This window comes from Coffea arabica, chromosome 2c (assembly GCF_036785885.1).
Source record: "Coffea arabica cultivar ET-39 chromosome 2c, Coffea Arabica ET-39 HiFi, whole genome shotgun sequence".
Classification (NCBI taxonomy): domain Eukaryota; kingdom Viridiplantae; phylum Streptophyta; class Magnoliopsida; order Gentianales; family Rubiaceae; genus Coffea; species Coffea arabica.
Window position 1 is genome coordinate 1,659,318 of NC_092312.1, and position 10,573 is coordinate 1,669,890.

The 10,573-nt window shown below is 36.2% G+C and overlaps 2 protein-coding genes across 3 annotated transcripts; one reads left to right on the forward strand and one right to left on the reverse strand.

The window, feature by feature from the left end:
* Nucleotides 1–528: 528 nt before the first annotated feature.
* Nucleotides 529–4,152, forward strand: LOC113728272 (potassium transporter 26-like). The gene is made up of 7 exons (XM_027252824.2): nucleotides 529–804; nucleotides 999–1,467; nucleotides 1,717–1,767; nucleotides 1,865–2,125; nucleotides 2,279–2,331; nucleotides 2,632–3,001; nucleotides 3,153–4,152. The coding sequence occupies exons 1-7, from the start codon at nucleotides 619–621 to the stop codon at nucleotides 3,971–3,973; spliced, it is 2,211 nt and encodes a 736-aa protein (XP_027108625.1). The 5' UTR covers nucleotides 529–618; the 3' UTR covers nucleotides 3,974–4,152.
* Nucleotides 4,153–7,251: 3,099 nt separating this feature from the next.
* Nucleotides 7,252–9,926, reverse strand: LOC113724922 (uncharacterized). 2 transcript variants are annotated; one of them, XM_027247820.2, is made up of 4 exons: nucleotides 9,585–9,926; nucleotides 8,423–8,636; nucleotides 7,807–7,865; nucleotides 7,252–7,700 (listed from the first exon to the last, which is right to left on the reverse strand). In XM_027247820.2, the coding sequence occupies exons 1-4, from the start codon at nucleotides 9,778–9,780 to the stop codon at nucleotides 7,669–7,671; spliced, it is 501 nt and encodes a 166-aa protein (XP_027103621.1). In that variant the 5' UTR covers nucleotides 9,781–9,926; the 3' UTR covers nucleotides 7,252–7,668. The 2 variants fall into 2 exon arrangements, with proteins under 2 accessions (XP_027103621.1, XP_027103620.1); XM_027247819.2 differs by having other exon boundaries at nucleotides 8,423–8,741; nucleotides 9,585–9,924.
* Between the last annotated feature and the right edge of the window lie 647 nt (nucleotides 9,927–10,573).

Below are 10,573 nucleotides of genomic sequence, written 5' to 3' on the forward strand. Positions count from 1 at the left end.
TTAACTTAGGAGTGTCATTTTAATCTACCTATTAGTTAAAGAAATTAACTTTGTGTTAGTCAAATAGATCTTGACTTTGTGTTAGTTAAATAGATTTTAAATAAAAAATTGAGTATACATCATTCATTTGGATCCAATCCACATATAACCCACTTATTATATGGATTTAAATCGATTTGATTATTTAATCTATGATCCATTTATATAAAACAAATTATGATCCAAATATCCATTTTTACACCTCTACCTAATATTACTTGAATTCGAGGCTTATAATCAACAAGCTCTCGACTCTTTTTTTTTTGGGTATTTTTTTTCCTTCTTTTTTTGGTTTTTTGGGGGGGGGGGGGGAGTTCATAACAATCATGTACGTAATTTGATTTCGCTATTCTTGATACGTATAAGCCTCTTAAACAGCAATCATTCGTTGAATTTTTATTTTTTAATGTGGGCTCTGTTGTGGAGGCAATGCTTTTAAATTGATTCCTGCACATTCTGTATTTCATTCACATGGTACCAAAGCCAACTTCGAAGTTCGATTGCAAATTCCAAAGCACTCACTATAGCCAATTGTCACGTTGGATCAGATTCAGGCCGCTCTACAAAATAATAACAAGCATGGAAGGCAAAGTTGCTAACAGCTCCGTGCTAGAAGACGATCTTGAAAATGGTGGCACTGGAGAGGACACGGTCGGTTTTCGCCCAGCTGGTGCTGGAAACATTATTGAACTATCATCTGCCGTGGACAGAACCCTGAGCTTTAGTCGAGTTTTCAAGTCTTCCCCAACGCCAAACGAGCCCAAGGTCTATATATACCATATATGCTTGGTCGATTGCCATTTCTCATCTTAGGTTATTCAGTCACATATATATGTTGCCTTGCTTCAGTCCATAGATTAAACACACGACCGGCATGTACACTCAACTCTAAACTAAGTATCAGGCAACTTTTTTAACACCTAAACACAATTTTTTTAACAATCATATGATGTGATCAGGAATATCCAGCGGCGCAGACATTGTTGTTGGCTTACCAATCACTTGGAGTTGTGTATGGAGACCTTGCTACCTCTCCTGTCAACGTGTTTTCCGCTACAAACTTGACAAACGTTACTGCAGAAGATCTACTGGGGACCTTCAGCCTTATGTTTTGGAGTTTGACTATCATAGTTTGGATCAAATATGTTTTCATCGTCATTCATGCCGATGATCATGGTGAAGGAGGTACTTTCGCTTTATATTCCTATCTCCGTCGACATATAAATTTCCGGACCAAGTTTACAATTCAAAATACAAGGTTGAGCACTGATGAAAGCATGAGGTTTTCTAACCGCCCCAGCCCCCTACGTTCCAAGACCAAGGAATTCATAGAGAGAAGTATCAGAGCTCAGAATTTTATTATTGTAATTGTTTTGCTTGGAACTTGCATGGTCATTGGGGATGGAGCACTGACTCCAGCCACTAGCGGTAATTTCTGCCTCCGAACCATTCGAAGGAACAAACACATATCTTGACAGTCGGGGTTTCATAACAATCTCTTGCAAAACAAAATGTATTGTTGCTCCGTAAGAAATTCATAGCAGTATTTGAAATGCTCCTCGTGCGACTTTTAAACTAACAATAAACAGCATCTCGGGTCCAAAAGCTCTTTAAAATCAGGGTTTATTATTTCTTTTATTTTTTTTTCAAGCTCTTTTTTCCCCTTTTTATGGGCAGTACTATCAGCGGTTCAAGGTGTCCAATCCCTCTCTCCAAAGATTACCCAAGGTACGTACTTCTTGATTGAAGTTTATCTTCTTGAGAGTAAAGCAGTCCCAGGATACTCACAGCAACTACAGAATTTTCCCTTTTTTGACTGCCGCAGACCATGTTGTGTTCACGTCCGTTGCTGTTCTGATACCACTCTTCCTCTTCCAACGCTGCGGAACAAGCAAAGTCAGCTTCACCTTCTCTCCAATCATGCTACTCTGGCTGGCTACCAATGCTTCCATCGGAATTTACAACATTTTCAAATATTATCCGTCCATTCTCAAGGCTGTGTCCCCTCACTACATAGTGCTGTTCAGTTCAAGAAATGCCAAAACTTTATGGAATCTTCTTGGTGCTGTATTCTTGGGCATAACAGGTACTGTCCTAGAATTTTCTGGAAAAGTTTTAAGGATTTTCTACTTCCGAATTTAATGAATTTGAAAGCAAAAAACTCTGAAATGGATCTGCCAGTAAAGCTTCACTTGAACTACAAAAGGTTCACTTGAATTTCATATATTGATTGGGACAGGAGCCGAGGCCATGTTTGCTGATCTGGGTCACTTCAACAAGCAAGCAATTCAGGTGAGGAATCACAAAACCATCTATGATTGCATTTACGTTGGAAAGGGAAAATACAAAATAGACGTGTTTACTCGTGAACCCAAAGAATACATATATGCATATTGCGTCACAGGCATATTTAGATTTAATAAAAAATTAGAACGCTGTACAAATTAATGCACGATCATACTACTATTTTTATTGTATATTTTTGTGATGAGTGAATATTTTGGTAAGTATTTATTCGTCTAATTTCTGGCTATCATGGTTATTTGGCTACTTGATGGCAAGGCAACTTAGCTCATTCGTTGTTTTGTGCAGTGGGCTTTCTCATTCGTTGTTTATCCAGCATTAATCATCACCTACGCTGGTGAAACGGCTTACCTAATCAAGTATCCAGAGAAAATCAATAACGCCTACTACAGTTGCCTTCCGCGTCCAGTATACTGGCCTATGTTTGTCATCTCCACACTGGCCGCCGTTGTTGCTAGCCAGTCCATGATATCTGCAAGCTTTTCTATCGTGAAGCAGTCACTGACCCTCGGCTGTTTTCCTCCAGTCAAAATGGTTCACACTTCTTCCAAGCATGAAGGGCAAGTTTACTCCCCAGAAGTTAACTACGCCCTAATGATTCTCTGTGTTGGTCTTGTCATTGGATTTAAAGGCGGCGTTGCACTAGCAAATGCTTACGGTAAGCTTCCCTTCCCTTCCCTTCCCTCAATTACTGTCGATGATGACCGTACTTACATATATATATATATATATATATGTATATATATATATACTAGGGTAATTAAAAAAAAAAATGAAGTTCTGTTGGCTTCTATCTGTACACATTGCAGGTGTGGTTGTCATCTGGGTCATGCTCATAACAACTCTTTTGACCTCGTTAGTTATGCTCGTCATCTGGAACTCCAATATACTTCTAGTCCTAGGTTTTCTCGTACCATACGTATTAATTGAGGGCATCTTCATGACGTCCATGCTTAACAAAATTCCACAAGGAGGATGGGTGCCATTTGCCATCTCAGCTATCCTCGGGACTGTGATGCTGTCTTGGACGTATGGAAGGAGTAAGAAGAGCATGTATGAAGGAGGAGGAAAGATGAGCATTGGTGAGTTAAACCAGAAGCTATCAAGCACTTGTATCTTTAGAACGCCAGGAATTTGCTTCTTTTTTACGGACCTTGTCGATGGTATTCCACCAATTATCCGGCATTATATTCAGCACACTAATTCAGTTCGTGAGATAATGGTGGTAGTTACCATTAGAACTCTTCCCATCAAAACTGTCCTACCAGAGGAACGTTTCGTTGTGGGCAGGTTGGGAGTTGAAGGAGTTTATAGGTGTTTGGTTCAGCTGGGATACAAGGACTCGCTAAATATGGAAGGTGGTGATTACGCTCGAGAAATTGTGGCTAAGCTACGAGGAAATGCGGACACTACAGCCGAACAACGAAAACTTCATTCTGCCTCAGAAAATGAAACTGTTTTTGTCATGGGCAGGACAATTCTTGCTGCAAATGAGAACGATGGATGGCTTGCCCGTTTCACCATAGAGTATTTGTACAGATTTCTTCAAAAGAACTGCAGGTCATCAGTTTCGGCACTTCATTTGCCACCGGAAAAGACAATGCAGGTTGGAATGCTATATAGACTGTAAAGCAAATCTAGGAAGTCGCCTAGTTTCTTAGTATATGGATGCTAGTACAAAATGAAGCCCTTCAAGCTAATATGTACATGAGCAGAAGAATATCCAATCCTCGTTCCGGTACCTATATGTTCAGGTCAATAAGGCTACATGCAAAATCGATTTCACGCTTAACTCGAAAGTGAGAACAAGTTAGCCTACTTTCAAGGAAAGGAATCTAGCACACCACTTTTCTTGCAGCCTCTAAATTGAATATCGATTACACTTGCAAACTAGAGATTCTCAACTGCTATGTGACCATCTACTAACTTTTGCCATCGTCTAATTTCAAGCTTGCACCCCCACTGATTGAAGTAGATTGTAACACAAAATTTTCATAAATACTAGTCCAGAGGCCCTGCGCATAGCGTGACCCGTGTTAATAGTGTGTTTGTGTGGTGACGTTTTAAATTTTTTTTTTTTGTAATGTGGTGAATGAATTGATGCAGAAAAATATTTTGCAATATGTAAAATAATTGCGAGGTAGTTTGTTTTGATTGAATGAGGGTAATTGGAAAGAATTATTGGTAGGTTATTATATAGAATGTGATTTAATGTTGAAGTAAAACGATAGCGTGTATATATTGTATAGTTATGAAATTGGACAATATGGGAATAGTATTAAATGTTGAAAGGCATAACTTTATAGTTATTTCATATTGCAGCAACTTTTGCAAGTTCATTATCGAATATGTGCATTCGATACTCGTTCATGCCTAAGTGGGTAATTATGAGAGCATAGCATAGTCAAATAATATGGTATCATAGCATTTTTTTTGCATTCATAGGTTAAAAATTTATCTTCAACTTTGATGTCCCAACATTTGTGTTGGTAATAGAAGATGATTATATTGTTTTTGTTTGGCAATATATTTGCTGTATCTCCTGGATGGAATTTGTGCAGAATAACATAAATGGCTAAAATAAATTTATGTGCAATTTTTTTGTATGTCTTTGGGTTAATACCTGTTTAAAAAATTTGGCTTCCTAAAATTTCCATGTCCATGGGCTTGATGACTACATAAAATGCAAAATTTATGAGGAAACTTTATCTTGCAGAAAATGCTTGCAATTGTTAAATAAATAAATAAATAGGAAGTTGTATTGTTAAATTCTGTGGATATATTTTATTATTAATTATGTTACCATGTTGCTTTTGCATATGTGCTTTCAATAGGGATGATATTCCATTCATAGAAGCTAGTGTAGTGATTTGGGTTGAAAATTTGAACTCTAAATGTCATCACTCCAATGTGGAAAAAATGAATTAGTGAGTTTGGCTGCAGATTGCGATCATCAATGAATTTTTTCCATCTAGAGTTTTGGGGATTTTCATCTAGTTTTAGAAACCATATTTTGTTTCCAACTTTGAAAATTGCTTTTCTTCTTATGTGTGGTTCCAAGTAATGTATAATTTTTGGTGGTATGACCTGCAATTAAGATCTAAATATGTGTTAAATGTGTTTCGGAGAAAAATTGATGTAAATTAAGGAAATTTTATAAAATGGATACCAATGTATCATCGTCTAGCTCATTATACTGCATCAAGAATGCATTGATTGGAAAAATTGTAATGGACATGTTGGTGCGATGAAATCCAAACCCAACACGACAAATAAAATAATAGTTAGTTATATAAAGTAAGATTGGATGTATTAGCTTTTTATTTGTTTTAAATAGTAATTGTACTTGAATGAAGATGAACTGGTAGATATAATTGTATAAAAAAGGCAAAAAGATAATATTTTTACAATATAATTAAAATACTCATGATCATAATTGTGTAATAAAATATAAAGTTAAAAGCTCAAGGCATACCCAGAACAAATGCTAAGAAGAGATCTAAATTTGGTAGACACAATATTTTCTTTGCTTTAGTTTAGCCAGCACAACTTCTTCGGATTTTTTTTATGGATATATTTTTTTTATTTTCTTTATGAATACATATAAATGTCTATATAAGTCGAAACTCATTGTTCCATGTAGAATTTACATTGCATGGTATATTTTGTAACCATCATTGGAATTACTTTTACAGCAATCAATTAAAGTAATTATTTGTTTATCCATGCAAAGCATTCACCCTTTTATATACTTTTATATATGCACATGTGGTTCATAAACCAAACATTCGAAGAACCAATTACGAAATTAATTGAAAAAAATTAAAATATCGAGAATAAGAAAGAGTTTTTTTTTTTGAAAATGAAAAAAATGAATTCTAAGAATATAAAAGAAGCCAGTAAATTATAGAAAATATAAAAGAAAAAGTCATGGGAAACAAAAAAAGAACAGAGTAAAAAGGGGAATTTTCCAATAAACAAGAGCAGAGGTTGTCAAAAGCACGGTACAAAAAACCAGCCCATTCGTCTGGTCCACATATGATAACAGTAAGTAAACAAAAATGAGGGTCAAAAGCCAATAAAATTACAAAGGAACCAAGCAACTAAAGCATACATGCTGAACTAAGGAAACAATGAATGGCATAACAGAAAAATAAGAGATATCCAAGCCTAAAGTAATACTCATAAATATGTATGTGGGCCATGTCTATGGATGAGAAGAGGCAAGAAAGACACACATAAAAATTACAAAGAAACCACTTTACTATACCGTCGATCTTCCCATGTGCTGAGTAAAAGAGGAATAAGAAATGGCAAAACCGAAAAATGAATGACCATTAAGGCTAATCCTAATCACTCTAACAACCGGAAATGCAAGAGACCGACGCAAATGGATCGAAATACCCTCAACATTTCAAGCAATGCCGAAATACACCCTCTCTCACTGTTCATTCAAGCAACCCTCACTTTTATATAGTTAGATAGATAGATAAATAAAATAAAAAATTAAGTTGGCATACCATGTAAAAAGAAGGGCAATTGCTTGGTTACTTTCGAACATCAAGTTACAAGCATCTATAAGTATATACAAATGAGGTTACGAAAAAGAAGATTATAGGTGTGCTTGGATAGTAAATTATTTTTTGAAAAAATTATTATAGCAATTTTTGATATGATATATACGAGATTAGAAGGTGATTAAAACGTGTTTATATTATATTTTACACGCTCCATGAGGCGATGAGCCATCAAGTGATACCATTCTTGTTTTTAAAACCTTCTTGTGTTTCTTTTACAATAATCCGTCTCACCCCATGCGACCTTCCATGCAAGTGATACCATTCTCTAGGACAAAGTTGGAAAGAAAACAAAATCTATCCGAGCAAATACGAATGGACAACTGGAGGATGAAGCCGAGAAAAATTTCTTGCCAATGACATCGTAAGAACATTCTTGACTAAGAAACCCTTGAGCAACATAGGAAGCATAAACTACGAAAGTTTCGTGTGATGTTTTCCCACTAATCTGGAATTCTTTCAAATTACTAATAAGCTCACACCCTAAACTCAAAGCACAAAACGCACTAAGCAATCACATATTAACACCATCCGAGATACTTGTATCAGCATTCACAAATTAATATTACATCCATGTAAAAAATTAACTTCACAATGTCTCGTCTGGGAATGAACTGCCAAGGTCAGCTCGGCATGGTAAAAGAATCAGTCACCTTTACACTGAACAAACTGGTATAATTGCAAAGCAGATGCGCAGCAACCAAATCAACTAATTTGCACATATCTCGATGGAAAACAAAACTGCCATTCATTTCCTCCCAATTCTTGTTTTAACGCCACCTGAAATTTGGAACCAAGAAAACAAGGTTCTAGGATCACATCAATCTTATAAAAAAAAAAAACTACAGCTACAAACTACTGAAGTAACTCTGAATATTTAACCAACCTTCCACTTCTTCAAACTGAACTACCTTCACCAGGTCCGCAGCCGCATTGTACTCAAACCTGCCAGATCAAACACCAGTTATCCAATGATATCAACAAAAAAGAGACTTTTACCATGCTGTCATTTAGCTCAAACAAAGTAATGATAAATTATAACCAAGATAAAGAGAGGTTAAATTATTGTGCTAATGATTTATAGTATGTTATGCAGCATGCTTAAACGTTAAAAGAAACACTTTTGACAGAATAAATCAAGAATCCCAGCTTACAAATAAAAAATATAAAATTTAAACATATGAAGAAAATACTAGATCTTGTACCCCTTACTCGAAGCAGTTATTTCGACCACATATAAAACAGAGTATATACCATCTCAGCAGTTCAAAAACATTACGAGGAGTTGTCGAAAGTGGAAGTTATTTCTCTAAGAGACAAGAAGCAGGATTGCAGCTTTACAGCATATGAAGATATGAAAGTTAGTAAGGATGTATAATTGTTCGCTAAAGGAGCTGAGTAAACCATTGCTGCAACCTTAAATGAATAGTAGTTGTGTGATCAACAACCACAAAGCAGAAAGAACATGAGAAACTGCGGCCAGAACATAGGCTGTCCATTACCTGTTAGAGTGAAGCACATCCAGTTCATAGTCAGATGCACTTTTGGTAGCTTCTACCAGGGCATTTACAATCTCTGCCTTTCGAGTACTAGCCATAAGTATATCATACTCTGTTGGGATAATTATAGCAAAAAAGTTATCACCCAGTTCACTCAAACTCAGCTTCTCAACAGCTGCTAGTGCAATCCGCCTTTTAAGTGCATCGCAGTCTGGGTCTACTACATATATTGCAAAATCAGTAATCAAAAGTATACGATGCTTCATCTTCCCAGAACCAGTAAATTTCAAAACTTTATCTGCAAAGAGAACTTTACTGTCACCTGTGACATCAAAAGTCCGAGAAAACTTAGCGTTCAAGGAAGAACATTTCAGCTAACTGGTTAACACAAAACTGAGTACAAATAACTCCTGACGAGCAACAACAACTTTCAGCCTAACACACTACAAACCAGAGGTCCAAAGGAAACACTCAAAGAGCACATCAAGCAGGACCATCATATGTAGAGTACCAAAATTGAAAAAAAAGATAGCTCAACACAGCTGTTGGAAAAACTCTAGAACACCATTTTCGAAGTAGGTTTGTTATAGTACTTGACAATTCTAACACAAATATCAAAAGAAGAAAGGCAAACAGTCACCACAATCAGAAAATCATACAAAAGACCACGAACATCTTGAATCAGAGCAACAAAATAGAATGGATTAAAAAGAAAAAAAAACGCACTTGCACACTTGAGCGCACGAAAAAATAAATGCGCAAAACTCATACGCCTGGTAAGAGTCACAAAACGGAGTTCTTAATTCCTCCTTTTCAAAATTATATATTTCGCTTAGATCCATCTTAATATTACACAAATACACTCAACTAAATGATCAACGATGACATGTCGATATTTGCTACTATAAAGAAAAAAGACAAGCAAAAAAACTGAGTACATTAAAAAAAAATCCAACTGAATTTGATTAGAGGGAGCAGAACCAGTCCCTGGTTAATTGAAGAACAAATAGATACACAATAACACCATGATTAACTAATGATAATAACATCAAGATATCCAAGGCTTCAAATTTCAAGTTTTTCCGATACAATTTCCCTAAAGCACTATAAAACGACAACCGTCAAATTAGAATCGCGTCGAGATTAAAAGACTGCAAATTATTACCTTGTTTGCTGAGAATCTTCATGAGATATGATCGAGAACGCACGTTGACATAATCTTTACTGAAAAGGGTGTTATTTTGGATTCCTCCGTTTGAGTGGCCGTTGTCTCGGGTTTCAGGGGATGCGGTGTCTTCGTTGTCGTCATCGTAAATTGGCTGGTCTTTTTCCAGCCGCCGATTGGATTGGAACCGTGACATCCCGGGAAAGGTGGCAAGCCGGCGGCTTCGGACGGTGCGGGATGCCGCGCCGGTGGTTGTGGCTGCTGGATTTGTTTAGGCGTGGAAACGGGAGAGATTAGACATTTCGGAGCACGGGGCGGCCCCACTTCAGTTGGTGGGGTTCCAGCTGTTGTGATTGGGAAAATGTCTAAGTTTAATTACATAATGACTCCTTGAAATTTAATGATGATACCTTTCGACCCCTATTATTTGGACAAGTTCACTTGGCGGAGTGTTTTTCTTAGATTCATTGAAAGTGCATCCTTTGCAAATGTTTCCCTCCAAACGTGAAGAAGGAAAACCCAACAATTCACCCAATTCACCCACTAATTTGAGATGTTGGATTGGGTAAGTTGAATATTGAGTCAATTTTGAGTTAGATAATAAAAACCCACATATATTTTGGATTGTTTGGATATTTGTGTTGGGTACCCATTACCCAACTTAAGTTAAAAAAAAAATAAACTAATTACAAGAGATGGGATAGGGGATACATAAACATTTCATTGTTCATGAAACAACATGAGACATGAGCCAAAGCAGGGCCTCCATGTATAGATACTTAACAAAATTATATGAGCGGCTTAGCTATAATACTTACTTGCATGCGTTGACGTTTTATTATTTTCCTATATTTAGAGCATTCCACTCCTTTTACTTTCATAATATTTTTTGCCACTTCTTCTTTTGTCATGTAATCAAATATAAGCCCATCTGGATTGTTATTTTTTGAAAATTATATTAAAAAAAACATACTGTAACAATTTAATAT